The 24,088-nt window shown below is 54.1% G+C and overlaps 1 protein-coding gene and 1 long non-coding RNA gene across 3 annotated transcripts in view; one reads left to right on the top strand and one right to left on the bottom strand.

The window, feature by feature from the left end:
- LOC147216480 (zeta-sarcoglycan-like) overlaps positions 1-10,654 on the top strand; it is a 65,016-nt gene extending 54,362 nt beyond the window's left edge. The window contains exons 5-8 of one of the 2 annotated variants that reach the window (XM_086177171.1): positions 1,471-1,593; positions 2,072-2,144; positions 5,224-5,347; positions 9,016-10,654. In XM_086177171.1, the coding sequence (XP_086033297.1) occupies positions 1,471-1,593; positions 2,072-2,144; positions 5,224-5,347; positions 9,016-9,222 (527 nt within the window). In that variant the 3' untranslated portion in view covers positions 9,223-10,654. The remainder of the gene's footprint in view (positions 1-1,470; positions 1,594-2,071; positions 2,145-5,223; positions 5,348-9,015) is intronic. The other variant, XM_086177172.1, reaches the window with a different exon arrangement.
- A 2,739-nt stretch (positions 10,655-13,393) lies between these two features.
- Positions 13,394-15,858, bottom strand: LOC147216481 (uncharacterized). Its single transcript, XR_015109076.1, has 3 exons — positions 15,779-15,858; positions 13,944-13,997; positions 13,394-13,760 (listed from the first exon to the last, which is right to left on the bottom strand). It is a non-coding gene; the product is annotated as an uncharacterized LOC147216481 (long non-coding RNA).
- Between the last annotated feature and the right edge of the window lie 8,230 nt (positions 15,859-24,088).

The raw sequence follows: 24,088 nt of genomic DNA on the forward strand, positions 1-24,088 counted from the left end.
TCCTCTCAGATCTTCCTGTGGGAAATGACGATCTTGTCTCTGAGCTGGAGAAGACGGGAGGAGGACTTTGTCTTCTCAAAGGAGTGAGAACGGAGATCAGTTGTGTAACACTTTGATGTGAGGTTCATCTGGTCTACTGAAGGTTCCTGGGCTGCCGGGGCAGCAGAGGACAAGGTTCAGCGGTGAGGAAACATCTGATGGGTTTGTTGGTGGAGCTGAACATTGAACCAACATCAAGCAACGCTTTCTCAGATGTTTCCACGTCTGTGGAACGTCGGTCTCCTGATAAGGTCAAAGAGGCCCTCCAGCCCGAAGAGCCTTCTGGACTTTTGAATATTCATCCAGCCTACGGAGGGGCTGATGTTCTCCAAAGAATGTTCCTCTTCATCCATAAGCTCTGCCAAGCAGCGTTCAGACAGCATGGTTGGCAGAACTTACACCGGGAGAGCCTGAGAACCTGTGGCCTCCTCCAGAACCTCCTGCTGGGCTCCACGTTTGAATACCCAAATGAAATGAAGCTTTACGAGTTCCTCCGCTGTGATCACACAGAGAAGGTTCATCGCTTGTGCGCCAGGGGTTTGGGTGAAGATCCCCCGAGCCTGGCTGCTCTCCGACACGTCCGCCCCTCGTCCTCTCGGTGGAATGGAGATCTGGAGATCTGCAGCGTCGCTCCTCAGATCTACGCTTCTGTGTGAGAGGTGTTGAGGTGTTGGGGAAATCATCTGGTGTCAGGGATGCTCCTCTGGTCAGCCTGAAGGTCCCGCTCAGCTCCGGGTCTGGATGCTCATCTGATCTTCATCCAGAGAAGGTGAGAGGTGCTTCTGGAGGCAGGAGCCACTGGGCAGCTGGAGGAACATCAGGGACCTGGACTTGAAAATTCCAAATACTGTCCCTCAGGTTTGTTGACCCCCAGAAGACACACCTTCTGCAGCGGTGGGAGGTCTGAGGAGGTCGAGAGCCCTGGGCTCTTTGGACACAGAAGTGTGAGATGATCAACTCAAAGCCACTGCAGGAGGAAAGGTTCTGAGTCCAGACGCACTTGGAGGGTGTTGGAGGAACCATGGATGGAAGGCTGGAGGCCACGTTTAGAACCTGGGAATAAGCCACTCTAGTTGGACCTCCCTCTTCTAGATGGACCCTCCTGTGGTTGAACCCTCCTCTGATTGGACCCTCCTGTGGTTGAACCGCCCCTCCGGCCCTCGGAGGGATCCTTGGCAGCAGAATCTGTCAGCCAAGGCTCCATGAGGCTCCAGGACCTTCTAAGGGCCATCCAATCCAGGGTTAGAAGGTCTGCCCCCCCCCACCTCAGATCCAGGCCCTCTGATTGGTCACAGCTCAGGTGACTGACAGGCTGTCAGATGAGATGGTCTCTGAGGGAAAGACCTGGAGGCTGGTGGTCATTCAGGCTTCAACTACGGATGGTTTTGAAGGAGAAACCTCTCCTGATGCTTTTCACCTCCTCTTCTCCAGGCTCCGAGATGGTGGAGGCCCAGTGCCAGAGGTTTGAGGTGAGAAGCGCCGATGGAGAGAACGTCCTCTTCTCCGCAGACGAGGAGGAGGTCAGCATCGGCACAGAGAAGCTCCGAGTCACAGGTGTGTTCTTCAAAAACAAGACCGTTGTTCCTCCTGCTCCTCACCCTGTTCCTACTGTAACCCTAATTTCTACGAGGTAGCGTTCCAGGACCGGGGGGGGTTTCTGGTTACAGTGTGAAGAACCATAGAATCTTCCAGGGAAACCACGACCAACCAGAACCGACCTGCCTCTCACCCGAGCCTCCTTTAGACCAGCACCCCAAAACAAGGGCCGGAGAACCAATCACCCCATACTTTCTCCCCAATGCATCTCTTTAGGCAGCTGCACCAACGCACAACCCATAATCAAAGTAACACATCATTGACATGGTTACTCTACCAAGAGTACCTGTGATATGCAGTTCATTGGTGGAGAAGGTACCTCCAAGGACGTGGAGGAACCTCAACCTGTGGTTCCTCTGAAGGAAGCTACTTTTCACTCGCTTTCCTCTGACCTTCCTCACCCTGAAGCTGTGCCTCATCCTCCTTTTCTCCACAGGAAACGAGGGCGTGGTCTTCAGCCATTCAGTGGAGACCTCACACATTCGGGCAGAACCTTCCCAAGACCTGAAGTAAGGAGATGTCTTCTTCAGTGTGTGTGTGTGTGTGTGTGTGTGTGTGTGTGTGTGTGTGTGACAATGATGTTATGCATGACATAATATCCATCAAAACATCCATCAGCTGAGGATGAGGAGGGTTGTTTCTCCACACTGGACCTTCTCTCGGTATCTACCATGGATCCAGGATTAATCAGGGCAATCAGAAGCTGCAGCTGGTGGAGACACACACTCTCACACACACACACACACACATGGTGCTACAACATGTAAAGAATGGAGATCAGGACCAGAGGAGAGCTAGAAGGTGGCCAACAACAGCCTGTGGGAGCCCACCAGGACCTCCTCCAGCATGGTCCTCTCTGAATGTGTATGGGGTCGGCCGAGCAGAAACTTCCTGCAGCTGGCGGGCAGCAGCTAATAGCTAGCAACTAACAGTTAGCAGCTAATAGCTAGCAACTAACAGTTAGCAGCTAATAGCTAGCAAACACGTCGAGCAGCTAGAGACTAACAGCCACCGGCAGCAGCAGCACCTGGATGTCTGCTTCTTCCCTGGCTGAGATGCAGAGCTGGAAGCCCGGTTGAAATCTGGCCTGAACCTGAGCTCACCGATCAGCTGGTCTTCTGGAAACAACCGAGATCCCAGTGACGGCCCGGATTCCTCCGTCCTGCAGCACCTCCATCATCTCCGTCCTCCTTGAAGGCTCCTTCACCCTGCAGCTCTGGCACGCTGCATCCTCAGGACTTCGGGTCGCCTCGGGTCTGGATCTCCTGAGGGCGGGAGATGAGCCTGCGGTCGATCTCCTTCCATGTCCTTCCAGACTTCATCCTTTAATCCCTCCGCCCGAGAACCCGCCCTCCTCCTTGTTAAGTTCTGGGTTCAGGAGCCTCCTCGGGGGGGATTGAGGGAATTGGAAAAGGATTTGAGTGGAGCATCTTCTCACGGAGCCGCCGCCGCAGCCCTGCAGAGGGTGATCCTCCGTGGAGAACCTCCACCCCCGCCCTCAGCCTCAGCGGAGTCCAGGAACAGGAAGGATTTTGTTTTGAAAGAGGGAAGCCGACTCTCTCGGTGGATCCCCGAGCGGCAGCGGAACGCCGGGCCCCAGAAGAAGAAGGATTCATGCGTTCACGCCGGATTGTTCGTGGGGTTCGGGGTGGATGTCCTGATCCCTCCGTGCTGTGAGACGGGGCCTCCACCGGGTGGCGTGCAAGACGGAAACATCACGGCGCCTCCTTCTTTGTGCAGTTCCGTCCCGGAGCTCTTTCTGTCCAGCAGGGGGCGCCCAGGACCTGGCAGGATGGCGGGGCGGAGCACACGCCACGGGGGGAAGCAGCGCCAACTGGCGTCTAAATGACCTCCACCACAGGTTCCCGTCTGTAGCTCCGCCTCCAGGCACTTGCATGTGGTGAAATCCCAGAATGACATCCTCTTTGATTGGTGCCGTCTGGGGGGGGGGGGGGGGGGGGGGGGCCTTCAGCTTGGCCTTCAGCTTGGCCTTCAGCTTGGCCTTCGCTGCGATGCTTGACGTACTGCAGAGTGTTCCCCAGGTTGAAAGCCATCTGAAAGTTCTTAGCGTTCTCCTCAAAGCAACACGTTCTCCAGAGGCAGAGATGCCCTCCATGCAGGTTGAGGTTCTAGCTCCTCCTTTCCCGCTCCGGCCGCCAAGACGGTTCTACCTGATGGAGCCCGACTCCACAGCTCTGCTACATCTCCTCAGGGTTCCTCCTCCCACCTTCTCCTCAAGTCCTCCTTCATCCAGAGTCGGGTCCATTCACTCCTCGGGGAACCCAGACCTCCAGGCAGCAGAACCAGAGGCAGGACCAGGAAGAACGCTCAGTGGACCATCAGACGTCCCGCAGAGGTTCAGAGCCGACCTTCTGCTGACGAGGTGACCTCGGCAGGCCGTCTGATGGATCCCCTTCAGCAGCGGCCATATTTGGAGTCCGCTGGCTGAAGATTCCATCATCTCCATCTGTCAGCCATGACTCGGACTTCTGAGGACAGCCCCAGTCAATTAACCCCCTCGACGCACACACACACACACACACACACACACACACACACACACACACTCACACACTCTCTCCCCCAGACACACACACTCTCACATACACACACACACACACACAGCTTTAAACTATCCCAGTATCCTGGCAGTGTCTGCTGTTAGATGAACATCTTGACTGATGGACTCCCTGCACTCGTCTTCTCCTCCTCCTCTCCATCCATCCATCCTCTCGGTCTGATCGGCTCCTCAATCGTCACCCACGGATCCAGAATTGGACTCTTCACAAAACGCACTCACTCACCAGCACCAGCATCTTCTTCATCTTCCTCATCTTCATCTGAAACATCTTGGTATCACTTCTGGCCTCCAGAGCTCATCCAGCTGGAAGGTGCTTCTCCAGGAGGATTGAATGGATGTGGATTAGAACCCCTCCACCCAGTGGCTGCTGCCTCCTTCTCCTCCTCCTCCTCCTCCTCCTCCTCTTCCACCTTCTCTTTCTCCTCCTTCTCCGCCTCCTCCTCCTCCTCCTCCACCTTCTCTTTCTCCTCTTGCACCCCCTCCTCTCCGCCCTGGAGCCACGTCTCATTCCATCTCTGTTATCAGCAGCAGACGGAACGTGCCGGACCTTCTGAGTTCCGTCCCGTCACTGATAGCGTCCCACCGCTGGAAGCTTGCCGTTCTCTGTGGCTTCTTCATAATTGTGTGCTCTGGAGGGTTGAGAGTGTATCTGCTCAGGCTGAGGTGTGTGTCCTGCAGGAACACCTTCCTCCGCAGGGGTGAAGAGCTCGGGGCCAGTCGTCTCCGGCCGGCGGTCGTACACATTCTCACGTAGGGAGACGTCCGGCCTCGGTCCGGTGCGGAGAAGGCTCCTCCTGGTAGAAGGTTGTGGTCCCTCCCTGGTAGACGGTCGTGGTGAACCCCGTGATGAACCCCGTGCTTTGACCCCCTGATGGGACGGAGTGATCGGGTCCAAGGGGCACCGTCTCTGTCCCGTCCCGTCCCGGTCCGGGGTTCGCCCCCCGGATCCACCTGGACCGGTGAGATGAATGAGCGTGTCTCCTCAGACTGACGTCGGTTCCTTTCAGACTGGAGTCCCCGACTCGGACCCTGACCCTGGAGGCCCCCCGCGGCGTGGAGGTCAGCGCCGGCGTGGGAGACTTCACCGCATCCTGCAGGAAAGACCTCCTGCTGCAGGCCTCGGAGGGGGAGGTGAGCCGGGCTCTACTCTGAAACTCCTGTGTGTGTGTGTGTGTGTGTGTGTGTGTGTGTGTGTGTGCGTGTGTGTGCGTGTGTGTGTGTGTGTGTGTGTGTGAGAGAGAAGTCGTGCTTCGTTCATCACGTCATTGGGCTTATGAGGGTTGTCAGTGAATGACTGAATGCCATCGCAGCTTCAGAGCTTCCAAAAAGGATAGTTCTCAAGCCGTCCAGAAGAGCTGTCAGGAATGTGAGATACCAGGAAGAAGCTCAGACCTCAGGTCTCCTGGCTCACCTCAGTGTTTGGTGAGCAGAGAGAAGCTCAGACCTCAGGTCTCCTGGCTCACCTCAGCAGAACAGGATGGGGGGGAACTGGGCTCTGTCATTCATTCCCTCGTCTTCCTCCCTCCTCCTTGAAACGAGTGACTTCATTAGCACAGCCATGATGAGGCTGCCTGTCACTGCCTGTGTGTGTGTGTGTGTGTGTGTGTGTGTGTGTGTGTGTGTGTGTGTGTGTGTGTGTGTGTATTATCTGTGTGTGACATCGTTACCCTAGCTCACTGTCAAAGCAGACGGTTCATTTGGTGAGCCTTAACCTGGATGTGTGTGTGCGTGCGTGCCTGCGTGTGTGTGCGTGTGTGTGTTTATGTTGTACGTGTGTGTGGGTTTTATCCAGTGATTGACTGAAACTACTCCTTTTCCCCACACTTTGTGTCATTCAAACACAAACATTCACACCTCCTGTCAAAATCCTGCTAATCACACACACACACACACACACACACACACACTGACCTTGTACTAGTATATAAATTGTAAAACAGTCAAATGCAGCGATGAAGAAGAGAGGTTCTCCTCCCTGGATCTCTCCAGGTTCTCCATCTTCCGTCCATAGAAGGGTGAATGTGAGGGTGAATGCTTGGATGATTGACAGCTGCTGGTCCGGGTGAAGCCCCACCCCCTGCGGTGATTGGCTCCGCCCCCTGGCCCTGAGCGCAGGAGAAATTGTGTGGATGTCAATCACAGTGACAGAGTTGTTAGCGTCTTAAGGTTGAAGGTCCAAACCAGACTGTGTGTGATGTGGACCTCTGACCTTCTCAAACCCCTCCAGTATCTGACGACCCCTCCTCTGCTCCTGGTGGTCTTTGTCCTGCCTCCTTTAGATTCACATCTTCTGCTTCACTTTGCATCCTCCTCATCCTTACCCCATATAGCCCCCCCACACGCACACACATACACACACACACACACACACACACACACACACACACCAAAACCCCAGCCTGCGACTCCTTCATCTCCAAGTTACCCGACCTTTCTAATTAACTTTCCAGTGGCAGGGTGGGGGAGATATACTGTGTGTGTGTGTGTGTGTGTGTGTGTGTGAGAGAGAGAGAGAGATGGTGGACAAAGAACAGAGGAAGATGAAACAGATGAAACACACACACACACATTGGCAAACAATGGTCCTGTCGGTTGTGTAAGAGCTTTGTGCTGCAGGCTTTCACTGGGTCCTGATACCATGAAAGGGGAGGAGATGGAGGAGAAGAAGGAGGAGATGAAGCACGTTTGACCGTCACAGTGCATCTTTAAATAGATTCATAGTCTTTATAATAGTATTATATCATCTTCGTACATGCATATATGTGCGTATATATATATATCTATGTATCCATATATATCTATATATACACACATATCTGCTGATGAAGGGGTGGTGATCGTCATGTCTCCTTTCCTGCGGCGCTGAAGAGACGCCACTGATCATAAGACCTTCTGGTGGCCAGGATCAGAGATGCATGTCCGGAAGCTACTTTTCCTCACCGGAAGGCTTCACCCTCAGACACCTTCTGACCGAAGGTCTCCATTCAGCTTCTGATGGACGCGTCAAAACCACGTCCAGGTGATGGCTTGTCTTTGAGGAGCCAGGCTGTCTTTTTGACGGAGAACAGAGGTTTCAGAAGGTTCTCCGGGTCACCCTGAGGTTCTCGCTCCAGAACCGTTTTGCCTTTGCCAGCAAATGAGGAACCAGAGGAACCGCCGGTTTTGTCTGCCTGCTGATCCATGTCTCGTGTGCACTGAGAAGGTCCCCTCCGAGGTCTTCGGCCCTTCTAACTCCTCGAGGTCTAACTCCTCGCAGCAGCTCTGTCTCCAGAAGAAACCCTTTCCACCGCCGCCGCCCCCGTGTGGCTGAGCGGGCAGATAAAGTTCCAGAACATCTCAGTCACAACGTTATCTGCTGCTGTCAGCTTCGTGTAATACCAGCTTTATTACACGGCTGTGGGTGTTATTACACAGGTGGAGATCCATCAGAGCTTCTCACGTCCTGCTGCTGCTCCGGCTCGGTTTCATCTCCGGAGATCCAGGATCCGTGTCAGACGCGCTAATGACATGCTAAACAGGCTGATGGGTGCAGAGGGAACAGCATGTGCACGTATACATGTATAATTACATGTTTCCAGCTGTAAAGATGTGCGTGTGTGTGTGTGTGTGTGTGTGTGTGTGTGTGTGTGTGTGTGTGTGTGTGTGTGTGTGTGTGTGTGTAGGGGGGGCAGGTGTGCAGAACACAGACTTCATGTCAATGAGCCATAATGAGGTGAGAACCCGGTGCTCCAAGCGTACACACACTCATACTCACCGAACTCAGCCATACTCACACACACTCATCCACACACAACCACACCCCCGCACACACACAGGAGACAAGGGGGAGCTGTGAGCAGTGTGAGGAGAACCCCTCAGCAGTCATGGTTCTGCAGACCACCTGCCATGTGGAGAGGAACATCTGCCTGCCACTCAGGGGACGAGGGGTCATGGAAGACCTCCACCTTCATCTGCTCTCCATCACTGGCACCGCTCTGCCTCCCTGCCCCCCGGTTAGCGCTTAGCCCCCCTACACACACACACACACACATCAGACTTGCATTTATGCACCTTAGCGCAGGGTCTACTGCAGCAGATGTTGTCTGCAAGATGTTCAAGTTTGTGGTCATGTCTATGTGTCACACACACACACACACACACACTTACACTTCTGATCATACCCAGGTCTGGACTGCCACAGCTAACCTTAGCTTAGCAAAGCATGTTGTTAGGCTCTGTGTGTGTGTGTGTGTGTGTGTGTGTGTGTGTGTGTGTGTGTGTGTTTGCTTGCTCCAGAGGTTCCTAACTGTGTCTGGAGCCCCCAACTCTCCACCTCCTCCTCCATCTGCAGAATAGACTCCCCAGAAAAATCCTGGGCAAACCAGTCCATCAGAAGAAGCAGGAGCTCCTCCTTCCTCCCCTCCTTCCTCCCCCAGCAGCTCCAGAGGAAATCATCCATGAAAAATGTTTTGACCTCAATAATTGCTTCTTCCCGCAGGTTTCCAATCTCCCCGACATGACGCCGTGCACTCGCTAAAGAGACACACACGTGCCATCACATGTGTGTGCGTGCATGTCTGTGTACACTTGGCCACACGCACAGATTTGTGTGTGTGTGTGTGTGTGTGTGTGTGTGTGTGTGTGTGTGGACAACATGATGTTTGCAGGAAGGGCTGAAGAGCAGATCATGTGTTCTAACAGAGGTCTGGATGTTCTCCTTCTCCTCCTATTTCCAGGTCGTGTGTGTGTGTGTGTGTGTGTGTGTGTGTGTGTGTGTGTTTCTGTTCTCCTGACCATGCCCCTGTGTGTGCTGTCCTTAGATCTTCCTGGACGCGAGCACCATCCGCCTGGGTTCGGTTCCGCTGGGCAGCGCCCTGGACCCCCTGGAGGGGGCGCCGGCGGGCAGCACCTTCACCCGTCAGACGGTGTACGAGCTCTGCGCCTGCGCTAACGGGAAGCTCTACTTGTCTCCGGCCCAGAGAGGCTCCTCCTGCCAGACCACCAGCAACTTCTGCCTGTGGAGCTGAGGGCGGGGCTCCGGGGCCGCCGGGGGCGGGGCCTCGGGGCCGCCCGGCTCCGAGCTCCCGTTAGCCTCCGGCTAGCGAACCGATCGGCCCGGGCCGGTCCTTCCGCCAGGAGAGCGGGCCGTACCATTAAGGCCGACGGGGGGGCTGAGCTGCGGGCCGCGGACCGCCCGGGCAGGGAAGAAGCTCCTCGTCGTGGGCGTGGGCGGACCGCGGCCGTCCGCCATCTTTGTTTTCTACCTGGACGAGTTCCCTCAAGGACCTCCGGACGGCGCCCGAGGGCAGCGGACCCTCCGGACGAAGGTCAGTCTCGTGTTCTCCGTTGACCAAAATGCCCCAGAAACCTCCTCCTCCTTCTGGGAAGGACACATGCATCATGTGGACTTGGACTTGGACCTGGTCCTGCGGGACCTGCAGGGTTGGGTTTAGCGGGAAGCTGAAGCTAGCTAACGGACCAATCTATACCAGAAAGGCCTTCCTCCTCCGACTCCTCCGGCATCGGAATCCTCCTGTTCCACCTCCTCCACCGCGTCTCCAAACCGACCCTCGTTGAAGGCCGACCCGGCATCGGCCGGCCTTCTACCCGCATCTTCTCGATTCCCGGTTCGAAGTCCGTGCTTTCATCTCGGCGTTTTCACGTCTTCGAGGTATTCTGTTCTTCTATGCACCTTCTGACAATGGACTGGCGAAGACCAGGCCGTGCTCTCCCTCCTCACCGTCTTCCATCGTGGTTGGGGTTCCAGGTGCAGGTTCTCCTCCTCTGGGGGCGGATCACGCGGACCCTGTCCGGTCCTGGAGCACGTGATTCCATCAGAAGTTTGAACTTGTTCCGTTCCTCCTTCTTCGAGCCTCTCTCTCGCTCGCCACCATCCTGCTCCTCCAAGTTCGGTGGCCTCCTCCTCGTGGTTCTCCTTCTCCGGGCTTCACGAGGGTCAACCCTTTCCCTCCCGACCCAAACTCAGATGTCAGGAAAACGTTCCCTTCCATCCTTGCAGACCTTCTCCATCTCCACCCTGATGATTAGTTATAGATCCACCTCCTCAGACGGGACCGGGAGTCAAGGGCCGCCAAAGACAAAAGTGGCCACGGTGTAGGACCTCAGCGGGTGTGTGATTGGGCGGGCCCTGGGGGTGGAGCTCCGATGGAGAAGAAGCCACGCCAGATGCCTTGGCCGCTGCATCTGAAGAGCATCTGAAGGTCCTCACGGCCCTCGGCGGAACATCCGCAGGGTCCCCGGACTCCTCCAACCATCTCCCCATCTCGCCTTCAGTTCCCCCTCCTGGTTTTGTACCCACCGTACGTTCGGCCGAGAAGAAGAACAGCCCAAGTCCTGGTTCCGGTCCGGTTCCTCCTCCTCCTCCTGGTTTCTTCTCGACCTTGAAAAGCACAAATCATGACGTGTAAATAACAATATCAATAAAACCTGGTTTTTAAAGCGGACGAGTCTGGAGTCGTCCATGTTCGAGGAGGTCCTGCAGCTGAGGATGATGATGATGATGATGATGCTGAAGGTGATGGTGGGAGTCATAATGAGGTCATGATAATGAGGTAGTGAATGGGTGAGATGGTGAACGGGTGAGATGGTGAATTAAGAAGAATAAGAATAAGAACACTCTTATTCTTCTTCATTTGATGGTAGGTAGTGGATGGAGTGAGGTGGTGAGGTGGTGGAAGCAGCACAGATGCTCCTCAGGCTACCCAGGGTTGTGTGTTCTCCAGTCTGATGTCCGTGGACACAAAGAAGCGTCCGAAGCGTCGGTTCTGATGAGCCGTCGTCTGAAGGAGCTGCTCGCGGTGCAGGTGGGAAGGATCGTCCAGGGAAGCTCCAGGTTTGTCCTTCACACGGCGGTGGAGAAGATGGTGAGGATGACGCCGGCCTCCGGTTCCATGTCAGGCTGGGGTTTGATGACGTGGACAGAACCGGCAGTACGTCCCGATGAAGATTCTTCAAACACATGAAGACACGACTGTTCTCATGACATGACCCTTCATGACCCCAGAAAGAAGGTCTGGTTCTTCTATGTTCCCTCCAGGTTCTCCATCTTCAGTCTAGAAACAGCCGGTGGATCACCGAGGACTCAGAAGGTCTGAGGGGGTGAATGAGAGGGTGAATGTCCAGATGACCAGCAGCTGCCACCCCAGGTTCAACCCCGCCCCTCACACCAGGATCAGCTGTGATTGGCTGCATCTCTCCAAAACCCTGCAGAAGGCCAGGTGAGTGAGTGACATGTGATGTTTCTCCATCTCCTTCCATCAGCCTCTGACCTTCATCCCAAAAAGATGACCTCCTTCCTGCAGACACAGAGGACACTGGTGGACGGCAGCCTGGGTGGTCCTAAGAAGATCTGATGCTGCTTGAGGACCTGCTGGAAAGACACCTGGATTGATCGTCCGCTGTAGAGGGTGCATCTGCCAGGGGTTCCTCCATGGAGATGTGGTCCACGTCTGCCCCGTCAGAAGGTTGAACACAGAGACGGCTCCTGCACAGGAGAGAGAGGAGGTCGTTCCTGGGCTGGAGGAGCCCTTCACGCCTTCATGAACATCAGCGGAGGACCAGGCCGAGGGAGCTCCTGCAGGGGTGGACCTCCCGGCCCTCCCGGTCGGAGGGCTCGCCGTCCATGTTTCCATGACAACAACGGAAGCATCTGTTCTGATGATTCAGAGGCGATTGCTGTGGAAGCGTGGATGGAGTTGAAGATCTGTGACAATCCGTGTCAGCCGTTGACCCCGTCGTGGCCTCAGAAGCTCCTGGAGGTGGATCCCTGGAAGATCTTTAGACTTAAGGACCGCTTGTCGGCTTGTCCTTCATGTCTCTACGGGTGGAGAATAACAGAAGTAGAGGAAGAGGAGGAGGAGGTGCAGTTTAGGTGTTTCCAGCCTCCCTGATGTCTCCTGGAAGGAAGGATGAGATGTGAGCTGGAGATGGCCTTCACCCCGAGCTCCTTGGCAGGGGTCAGAAGATAGACAGAGGAGCTCCCGCAGAGGGACCGGGCAGGTTCTCCGCCTGTGTGGGAGGTATGAAGAATTATCTTGCTCCATGTTCTGGTCCTCTGACTGCTGCCACCAGCTGAGGCTGAGCACCTCCTCCCTCCGGCTGCAGCTGGGTGAGGAGCAGGAGCTGGTCTTCTCTGGTCTTCCCTGGTCTGTTCCTGGTGACGCCGTTGTTGTGGAGATATTATGATCCAACAGTCCTTGAGCTTTGAGGTTTCTGTACAGGATCTCAGCTGTTCCTCAGACCGTTCTCCTCTTCTGGAGCTCATCATCCTACCCTTGATCTTTGTCCAGGATCTCCTGTTCCTCCTGAGGATGCCGTTGCTCCATCTTCCTCCAAGGTTGTTTGCTTTCGGGCAGTTAGTGCTTGAACCTGGTCCGGTGGACGGGGGACCATCGCACTGGACCACCGATGCCTGCTGTGATGTGACTGCCTGGATGAAGATGAGTGTACACACACACACACACACACACACACACACACACACACACAAACACACTCACACACCCTCTCCAGCCCTCCCGGGTCCTCACAAAGCAGACATGCCTTCATCCATAGACTCTGGAGGTGGACCTTCAGGGAGAAGAAGACGAGAACAAAAGAGAACAAAGGAACAAGGAGTGAGTGTGATCCATGTCCTCACTGGGGGGGCAGGAGGGGAGGGGGCAGGAGGGGGATTAGAGGGGGATAATGGACCCCCCCCTTCACACACACACACACACACACACACACACACACACACCCCTCCTTGAGAGGGAGAGCATGATGGATCGAAAGAGAAAACCCCCATTCTTTATTTCAGGAGGCAGAGAAACATCTCTGAGGAGCCTGGGACATGAAACACACACACACACACACACACACACACACTCAGATCAGTAACCTGCTCTGATTCCTGCAGACACACAAATAAAGGGGGCGGAGCTTCAATGCCTCTCCTCCGCCCTACAATGATTGGCCAGCAGGTAGGGGGAGGAGCTTATGGTGGACCAATCAAACCCTGCAGAGGAAGAGGAAGTACACACATAACACAGAATAGATCCAATAAGAGTTGATGCATTGATCGGTTGTGTTGATCACAGAGTAGAATACAGAGTAGAATACAGAGTACTCCTCAGAGTACACAGAGTATTTCTTAGAGTACACAGGTGATGTCAGCCTGAATCCAGCTTGGTTCCTGCCAGTAGCGGTTACCATGGCAACGGCAGCAGCGTGAATAAATCTTAGTGTTCAAGCTGCCTGAGTCCACACACACACACACACACACACACACACACACACACAAACACACACACCCTGCTCTGAAGGCTTTCCTGCTGGTGGACCGGTTATGGATGTTTGGCTTCTGGGATCTTCTGATGTTCCTTTAGTTCTTCAGGATCCTCCTTTTTGTCATTTTGTACCTATTTGTGCACGAGTGTGCATGTTTTTATGTTTGTGTTTGTCTCAGATGACAGATGAGAAATGGTTGCATCACTGGAACGTCCCGGTAAATGTTCCTGTCAGAACACATCACCGCGCTGCATCTTCTGGGCCGGTTCTCCTGCGTCTGATGCAACAACATGCACACACACGTGTGTTTAGTGTGTGTCTGTGTGTGTGTTTATGTGTGCCCGTGTGTGTGTGTGTGTGTGTGTGTGTGTGTGCACACGTGTGTGGGTGTCTGTGTGTGTGTGTGTGTACATGTGTGTGTATTGGCCTCGGCCCAATAAACATTAATCATTAGCCCCACCATATGGTGTCCACGATGAACGAATTCCCCCGGCAGGCAGGAAGGAGCTTTACTCTGGAAATAGGACAAAAGCCCAGGTAAGAATACAAGTGCACGCGCACACACACACACACACACATACACACACACACACACACACACACACACAGGTGCACTGACAATGATGCAGCAGTGCACAAGACATTTGAGATGTGTGTGTCGGCTCTGTGAGGATGTGTGGGAGCCGTCCAGACGTCAGAGGTTCTCCTTGGTTCTGTGCAGGAGCTCTGCTCTTTTCTCATTGGCTCCTGGAGCACCTTCATCAGAGCCTTCAACAACATGTTCAAGTTCAGCTTCCCAAAGGTATTGTGTGTGTGTGTGTGTGTGTGTGTGTGTGTGTGTGTGTGTGAGACCCCCAGCCCTCTGCTCATACCCCGGGTGGTGGGCAGGTTGGCGGGGCCTCTTACCCACAATCCCCGGGTTCCTTCCCGCCGCCCCTGGTGGACGGAGAACCCTCAGCTGGTTGTTCTTGTACGTTCTGATGTCCTGCTTCTCAAACTGGCCTCTGGGCCCGCAAGTTCAGGTTTCCGTGGCAACGAGGGGAATAATGAGCTCATTAACAGAAGACTGCGCAGAAGACCTCTTGATACTTATTGATATCGTCTGCATCATTGATGTGTGTGTGTGTGTGCGTGTGTGTGTGTGTGTGTGTGTGTGTGTGTAATTGCATTTCATTTCTGCTACTTTCATTTACCCCTTTTCTTAATTCTCCACTCAGGTTCTCCTGCTGAACGCAGAACATCCACTGGGTTCCATTCCAGACAGTACTGCAGACAGTACTGGAGATAGTACTGCAGATAGTACTGCAGACAGTACTGGTGATAGTACTGCAGATAGTACTGCAGACAGTACTGGTGACAGTACTGCAGATAGTACTGCAGACAGTACTGGTGATAGTACTGCAGATAGTACTGCAGACAGCACTGGTGATAGTACTGCAGATAGTACTGCAGACAGTACTGGTGATAGTACTGCAGATAGTACTGCAGACAGTACTGGTGATAGTACTGCAGATAGTACTGCAGACAGTACTGGTGATAGTACTGCAGATAGTACTGCAGACAGTACTGGTGATAGTACTGCCTATGGTTGTTGTGCGCTGTAGTCTGCCGGTGCTCTCGGAGACACGCTAACCCGGGGGCTGATATCCCGCATGGTTGCTAGGCGACGTCTGGCAGGCTGCCTCGGTGCCGGAGCTCCAACACAGAGGCTCCTCAGAACCCGGAGAAGTTCCTCCTCCACCCGGGAACCCCGGCGCTCCCCGTCCACGGAGCCTTTCCAGAACATGTGAAGACCACGCCTGATTTAACCCTGAACCCTCTCCTCCCCGTCCACCTCCAGCTGCTCCTGGGGCGCCGCACCTTCTCCAGCAACACCTTTGTCCAGGTTCTTCCCCAGGGTGAAGGTGCACCTTCTTCCAAGACCCCACTCACAGGTGGGGGGGGGGCCTCATTCACACACACACACACACACACACACACACACTCAGAGGTGTGTGAAACTCAGACAGTTAAAAATACCTCTGCTCTTTTTATGTAACACACTGGGATCATCAGTCTTGGGGGGGGCGTTGTGTGTGTGTGTGTGTGTGTGTGTGTGTGTGTGTGTGTGTGTGTGTGTGTGTGTGTGTGTGTGTGTGTGTGTGCAGCTGTCACTCAGAGAACACAAAGAGGCAGGAAGTCAGTAAAGTTCCAAACTCAGCAGGTTTGAAACTGGGACACTGAAATGTGTGTGTGTGTGTGTGTGTGTGTGTGTGTGTGTGTGTGTGTGTGTGTGTGTGTGTGTGTGTCACTCACACAGATCAGTCCTAGAGATGTTGGTCTTTTCTTATGGAATCGGGGGTTGGGGGTGGAGGTGCAGGGTCACCATGCTGCTCCATGGTCTACACATGGGAAGAAGCATCTGACACCATGTTGAGGAAGCAGCAGTCCTGCTGAAGGACAAAGAACATGACAGAACGTCAAGAGGAGGTTTACCTCCAACCATCTGCTCCATCAGTGAAGAACACACACACACACACACACACACACACACAAACACACACATACACACTCACTCTGTTCCACCACGGTGGAACTTATGCAACCTTTTCAGATGGAAGCAGGTTCTTCACCTGCTGGCTTCACTCTGCCTGGACCTTCAGTCCATAAGTCCATGTGGCCCTGAAGGATCCTGAAATGCTGAGATGAAGTGTTTGAACACACACACACACACACACACACACACACAGCCCCCTGTCCACCTCCCAAAGAAGGGCCAGGAGTGGTTGGATCAGTGCTTCTGTCCTGGTGACCCCTGAGAACCCCCCTCCATCTGCTGCTCCTCACTCTGACCTGCTTCTCCTTCTACTTGGTTCACTGGAATCCTGAAGCGTGCACTGGAGCGTGCGCGAAGGGTGTGCACGAGGCTGAAGGTCAGAACAAGCATACAACCTGCATCTGCAGGAGGTCCCTCTGGGCTCTCCAGACCTCCAGTGGAGGAAAGCAGGTAAAAAGCCCAGTGAGATACAGGGTAGAGGGTAAACTGACGGATGAGATGTGTGTGTGTGTGTGTGTGTGTGTGTGTGTGTGTGTGTGTGTGTGTGCAGTTCTAAAGTCTGTTTCAAGAACACTTTCATGAAGGCTGACCTGCAGTTCTTCCACCTGTTGAGGAGGAACCAGGGTCCACAGGAGGAAGCCTTCAGACCACAAGCGTCCTCCATTCAAGATTCAAGAGTTTTATTGTGGTTACACACAGTGCAACGACAGGCTCGGTGTCGTCGAAAACACACACACACACACACACACACAATAGTAAGAGCAGCATCTCAGGGCTGGAGATAGAAGACCAAATATTAAATCCCATCCAGAAGAATAAATAGGTAAATATGTGGGAGACAAAGGTGGAAAAAGGGGTTCATGTGAGGTTTCAGTGTTTGGTGTGACGGCTGCGCTGGAGTGAAAACACTGATCGTCCTAAACCTGCTCCCCTCGAGGGCAGCAGTTGGAGTTGGTGGAGACCACGTGGTGTGTGCTTGAGTGTGTGTGTGTGTGTGTGTGTGTGTGTGTGTGTGTGTGTGTGTGTGTGTGTTCGTGTGTGTGTGTGTGAGCAGCAGAATGGGATAATCAGCTTGTGAAATGTCTATATGTGCTGTTAAACAGTGCTCATTTATCTCATGGAAAACCTGCTTCTAATGCATGCACTCACACACACACACACACACACACACACACACACATACATGGTCCAATCAAAGCTCTCCCACTGGACAGCTTCTCTAATTAGTTCCACTTAAATGAATGGATTCAGAGGCATTTGAACAGGACGTGCTGGTTCTTCCGAAGCAGTGTACATGTGTACTCACTATACACACCACATACACACCAGCACAAAGCACACACGACATACACACGCTGCAGCAGTGGCAGATACAAACACACAACACACACACACACTCATGCAAATACCGCAATTCCACTGGGGGCCAAATACAAAACACACATTGGAGTGACAGTGCTCCACTTCACTCGGTGTGTGTGTGTGTGTGTGTGTGTGTGTGTGTGTGTGTGTGTGTGTGGAGTGACCTGAGAACAAAGAGCATTAATGAGTCATGTGACTCCTGGAAGTATTCCCTGTAGTTACACACTGTGGCCGCCAGAGGTCGCTGTTGGCCGCCTGACGTTTGATCTGCCGATCAGATGGAAAATACTCTTCTTTTTTCTTTCCTTTTTGAGTTTCTTTCTCTGTCTGTCTTTTAATGTCTTTTGTTCTCTCGTCTTTTTGTTTCTTTCTGACATCTGCAGCCCCTGGTCCTGAAAGGCTCATGTGAGTGTTGTGTTCAGTGTCATTCAGGACATTTCAGTGGCAGGTTGACTGTTACAGGCCCTGATGCCCCCTGATACCCCCTGATACCCCCTGATGCCCCCTGATGCCCCCTGATACCCCCTGATGCCCCCTGCCGCCTCTGACCAGACCTGGTGACTTGACCTATATAAGCTGCAGTTTCTCTGTTCGGACATCAGGTGGCGCCACAGTCCTTCTGCTGGCGAGGCAGAAGACGAGTCTCTGCACTGATGAAGACTTTCATGGCGACTTCGGATGCCCTGATGATGTAACAGCAACAACAAGAGCTCCAACTCACCCAGGAGGATGAGGTGAGGACGGCCGGTGGAAAGAGGCCTGGAGGTCCCTCCGTGGAGCTCACCTGCTGTGACGTCCTCCCCAAAGTCACACCTGGCGTTCTGGTTTGGTCATGCGAGTCTGGGTTCGGGTTTCTGTGGACCTTCTCTCCTCCATCCTCTTCCTCTTTGTCGGAGAGCCTCTGCTTCCAGGAGGAGATCAGCACGTCTGCGGCGAAGGTCCGCGTCCCGCCACCGAAGGTCCTCCTGCAGGGTCGTGGAGGAGCAGCTTCTGCTGGAGGAGCTGGATAGAGGCAGGGGCCGGACTTCTACCTTATCTACCTTATCTACCTTATCTACCTTATCTACCTTTATCTACCTTTATCTACCTTTATCTATCTTATCTACCTTTATCTATCTTATCTACCTTTATCTACAATATCTACCTTTATCTACCTTCACTACCTTCATCTCCTTTGTCTCCTTTGTTTCCATCCTCCAAGCATGACGACACAAAATCACCAAACCAGCTTAGTCTGCTTCACAATAATACCCCATCCAATCCTCTGTGTGTGTGTGTGTGTGTGTGTGTGTGTGTGAGTGTGAGAGAGCGACAGAGAGAAAGAGAGAAGTACATGTGAGTGGGTTAAAGTGTGGGTTAAAGTGTGTGTTGTGTGTGGAGGTTCTGCTCGGGTTGGATCAGAACCTCCAGAAGCATCTGACCGTCTCTGATGGGAACTGAAAGCTGATTGGTGGTCGACCCCCCGACCCCCCGACCCCCGCTGGTGCAGAGACGCCAACATGAGGAGAAATGAAAAAGACTTGTCTGTTTTCTGCAGAGGCAGCTCTTCTTCTCCTTCTCTTCTCCTCCTCTTCTTCTTCTCCTTCTCTTCTCCTTCTCTTCTCTTCTTCTTCTCCTTCTCTTCTCCTCCTCTTCTTCTTCTCCTTCTCTTCTCCTTCTCTTCTCCTCTTCTTCTTCTCCTTCTCTTCTCCTTCTCTTCCTCTTCCTCTCCTCTGCCCTCCATTTGTCTCCTTCTTCAGCCTCTTTGTCCAGGTCCTTCCCCTTGCTCCAACCCCCCTGTGATGCCTTCAGTGTCCCAGGAGATCAGGCCCTCCTTTGCTCTCCTCCTCACCTCCTGCTCTCAGTCTAATCCAGGGCCTCCAAAAATAGACCTGGATTCTCCTCTGGGATCTGTGTGTGTGTGTGTGTGTGTGTGTGTGTGTGTGTGTGTGTGTGTGTGTGTGTGTGAGTGTGTGCGTGTGCGAGTGTGTGTGTGTGTGTGTGTGTGTGTGTATGTGTGTGTGTGTGTGTGTGTGTGTGTGTGTCAGTCATGGGGCTGTGATACCCCTCATCTTCATTGTCTCCTGACCCGATGCTTGATGGTGACCACCCCGTTTGTCATCTTGATGTTCTCCGGGAAACAAGGGGAGCAGCAGGATGACGGGACACCAGCTGCTGGAGAACAACGGCTGCTGAGATCCAGATGGTGAGTCAGCAACCCTGTGACAACAGCCTGGAGGTGGGGAGGTGGTGACCTTTGAGGGACGGAGGAGTGACCTGAAGATACCCGTGTTCTCCTGCCTGGTTCTGAGAACATCATGGGCAGAGGGAAGTGGAGCAGCAGAGATCAGGCCTGGGCAGATCTCCACATCTCCAGCACCACCTGTGGGTGGAGCAGCTCCAGGAGAACCATGGAATTAGAGAGTGGTATTTAAATGGCCTGTTGTTTGCTCCAGACACACACTCAAACACACACACATGCACACACATGCCCACACACACACAGACACACAAACACACAGACACACGCACACGCAGGCGCACACACACAAACACAGGCATGCACACACATGCCCACACAGACACACGCACACACGCACAGACGCACACACACACACAGACACACAAACACACAAACACACAGACACACAAACACACAAACACACAAACACACAAACACACACACACACACACACACGCAGGCGCACACACACACACACAGCATTCCACCAGCTCCTCGGTGTGTTGTGTGTGTGTGTGTGTGTGTGTGTGACCGGTATCACCAGAGGAGTTGGTGGCGTCCTGCTCCTCCTGCGAGGAGGTCCACTCTGGGCCCGCATTCAGCGAGAGCCTGAAGGTCATCAGTGTGTGTGTGTCTGTGCGTGTGTGTGTTCACGCGCACGCGCTGCCCTCCGTCCAATGGGCTTCCTGCGTTCTCCGACGGGCTGACGTCATCGCCCTTTCACCCAGTTCTCCGGCGGCTGCGGCGAGAGGTAACTCTCGGTCAAACCGAGACGCGTTCACGGACACTCCGACATCTCACAGGCAGGCTCCGGCTGAGAAGTGCGCCGCCTGCGTGTGCGCGCCAAGCCGGGGGAAGCGCGGCGCACGGCGTGGAAACGCGTCCGGCCGCCCGTCTGCCACCCACGGCGCTCAGCGGCGGCCGGAAGCGGATCGTGTCGGCTCTGCCCTGAAGGCCTCCGCGTGGAGCTGATGATTCCGACGGCACTCGAAAGCCTCAGGAGCGGCAGCGGCCGCTGGCAGAGGAAGAAGCGGCCGCCGCCGCCGCCGCCGCCGCCGGTGCCGCCGGGCCAGGCTGCAGAAGACGTGTCTCGACGTGAAAACAAGCAGGACAATATTGTGTTGAGCACGGGAGTCTCCTCCCGGGAATTCCGTCATAGACGCAGCGGGTTTGCGGACCAATCGTTTGTTTATATATTATATGTTCAGTTCTTTAAACACGTCTTTATTTCTGCATACTTGTGTTGATGCTCGTGTAACCGTCACGGCTCCACTCCACGCAGCCCAGATCAGCTCCGGGGTTACTGCCGGTCAGATGCTCCTCCTCCTCCTCCCTCCTCTGCAGAGGTTACTATCGGACAAACTCCTCATCCTCTCACGGATCTCCTGTCGGTCTGGTAAACAGACGAGAACCGGAATGTTGCGTCTTCACCATTTCACCGAGGAGGAGCTCCTCCTCCACCCTCCTCCACCGAGGAGAAACCTGCCTCACCGAGGAGGAGCTTCTCCTCCACCCCGAGATCCTGGTCCTACCTGTAGAAGTCAAAGAATCAACAGCTCTTTCTTCCTTTGAAGGACTTCTCTGTCCTCAAAACCAGGAAGTCCAGTGACTCACTGCTCCATCTGAGCACCATCTGACCTTCATCTCTGCTCCACCGAGCCCCACCTGAACCCAGCTGGTTCTTCAAGGAGACAAGACTGCTAAACTGCCTGCTCGCTATCTCCATCAGCACCAGTGCCTCAGCCTCCTTCTCGGTCCAGACTCCATCTTTTCTAGTCCAGACTCCATCTGCTCAGTCCAGACCAGACTCCATCTTTTCTGGTCCAGACTCCATCTTTTCTGGTCCAGGCTCCATCTTTTCTGGTCCAGGCTCCATCTTTTCTGGTCCAGGCTCCATCTCCTCAGTCCAGACTCCATCTGCTCTGGTCCAGGCTCCATGTCCTTTTGTCCAAACACCAGAGCTGTGTGCAGGCAGTCTTGCTCTGGTTCTGGATCACCACCACACAGATGGTGGACACAGACGTTCTGGTCCAGTCCGATGGATCAACCCGGAGGACCTTCTATGCTATTCCAGAGCAGATCCCCTTTTACTCTGGAGCCCCATTTTTGAGTTGATATTTTGATGTCAGATGTTGATCTTCTTCTCCACCAACCCGTCCTGTTCCCATAGGTTGTCCGTGTCCTCGGGTCCACCTGGACAGGACCAGACCGGCCCCCATGCTGTCTCGGCAGGAGCACGCCAGGGTTAAGGCTAGAAGGTAGAAGAACCCTGTGAAGAACCAGGGACTGAGGTCAAACATCTGTTCAGTAACCAGGTCAGATCAGCTCCTGGGTGAAACCTGAGGTGACGGTCGGCTGCTTCCTGCTGGTCTGAAGACACGTCAGCAGAGTTCAACCACACGTCTTCTCCGCAAGTCACAGCCTCTGTGTGCCAGTAGGGTTCAGAAGCTCCTCCTGAAGCCCCCTCTGAATCACCCTGGGACTTCCTTCAACGTCAAGATGGAGCCCTTTTCCTTCAAAGTTCTCAGACGCTCCAGACCCTGATGAAGACAGAGCAGTGACAGGTGAAGACCATCCAGTCTCCTGATGGAGAACCGATCAGGAGGAAGCCAGACGGTCCAGGGCTCCATCTCCAACCCTCTGAGCGAGAAGCCGCTCCCAGGTTGATGTTCAAGCGGAAGGGAACCGATCGGTCCGAAGTAAACCGTGGATCTTCAGAAGACCTGGACCAGAGGGCATCAAATGAGGTTCTGGTTGTGCGTCTGGCCCCCCTGCCTGCTCCTTCAAGCGGAGAGGGAGGACAACCAGGCGGGCCGCGGCGGGTGATCACCGCCAGATGGTTGCCGTGGCCTTCAGCGGCAAACGCATGGAGAAACTGGTCCAGTCCAGGCTTCTGAACCGGGTTCTTCAGAGCAGCTGCAGACCGCTGCGCCCATCTTCATCCAGAAAGTCCTCCCAGTCCAGCTCCGTCCAGTCAGACACACACACACACACACACACACACACACACACACACACACACACGTCTTCAAGAAGGGTCAGATAAGCCTGTTATTCCTCAGGAGGCTCAGATCTTTCAACGTCTGCAGGACCATGCTGCAGATGTTTTACCACTCGGTGGTGTCCAGCGTCATCTTCTACGCTGATGTGTGCTGGGCAGCAGGCTGGAGACAGCTGACACCGACAGACTCAACAAGCTCATCAGGAGAGCTGGATCTGTCCTGGAGTGGAGCTGGAGTCTGTGGTGCAGGTGTCAGAGAAGCTCCTCAGCATCATGGACAACGTCCATCACCTCCTGCATGGACACTGACGTCCTGTCAGAGCTCTTTCAGTCGTAGACTGATACCACCAAGGAGCTCCACTGAACGCCACAGGAGGTCTTTCCTACCTGAGGCTACCAGACTTTTTAATTCCTCTTCCTTCAGCCGAAGGGAATCTTCAAATCTTTGTACTTAAGACCTTCTTAAGACATTCTTATTCTCCCTCCTTCCTACTATTATCTATTACTGTTATGTTTTTGCTTGAAACTCTGGCACAACAATTTCCTTCGGGATAAATAAAGTTGTTCTCATCACACACACACACACACAATGACAGTGATGACAGAGTGGAGGTAGTTGCGTCCCCCTGTGGTACCGGTCGGGGTCTTCGTGGTCGGGGCCATCTGGCTGTCAAGCACCGACCCATCCAGAACCCATCGGTTCCTTGCTCATGAGCAGAACGGCGAAGGGCAGCAGACCCGTCCACCTCCCCCTCTGGAGCCTCGGTGGGCGGAGAGCCTTCAGCCAGCTCGCTCTTTGTGATAAGAGACGTTGTTCAATGAATGAGACCCAAATGGAAGACTGCGTTTTCACGATGAGGCAGAAAACGTTCAGTTGTTTCCTGGATCTGCTGGAGGAACACGGACCTGGATAGAAGTGACCCAGAAGTGTCTCAGAAGCGGCGAGAGGAAACGCGTGCAGGGGGTTAAAAATAACAGTGCAAACTCGAGCCACATGTTCCCCGTTAACTCCTGGCCGGCGGCTGTTCCGCAAAGCGATTCACAAAAGGGAAGCGGGAGCTCGGCGGTCGGGGTAGAAGGTGGCGTGTGAGAAGGACTCGCGTCATTTCCGTAGCTCTGCCCGGAGCCGTCCCACGCCTCGGTCGTCGCTCCGGACCGGCCGCTAACCTCCGGAGGAATGTGGCTCATCCCTCCGGTGAAGCTGTTGTGGGGCTGTGAAATAACGCCGGCTCAACCACGTGCGATGGGAAACGTGACTTTCCTCCGCTCTGAATAAAACGGTGCAAACGGAGCAAAAAAAGCCGTCCAAGTTGACGGCCATCCATGTTTTCTGTAAGCAGCTTACATCCATCAGGGGTCAGCGGGGGTGAGGCCTCGCGGCCCCTTCGGCCGGCGGCGGCCTCGAGCGGATCGACAAGGAATCCTCGCTGTGAATCAATAAAATCACCTCCTGGCTCCACGCCGCGCCTCACGGGTTGTGTACTC

Source organism: Fistularia commersonii, chromosome 29, assembly GCF_037954325.1.
Source record: "Fistularia commersonii isolate RoL2024-O1a breed Wild chromosome 29, RoL_Fcom_v1.0, whole genome shotgun sequence".
Lineage (NCBI taxonomy): Eukaryota > Metazoa > Chordata > Actinopteri > Syngnathiformes > Fistulariidae > Fistularia > Fistularia commersonii.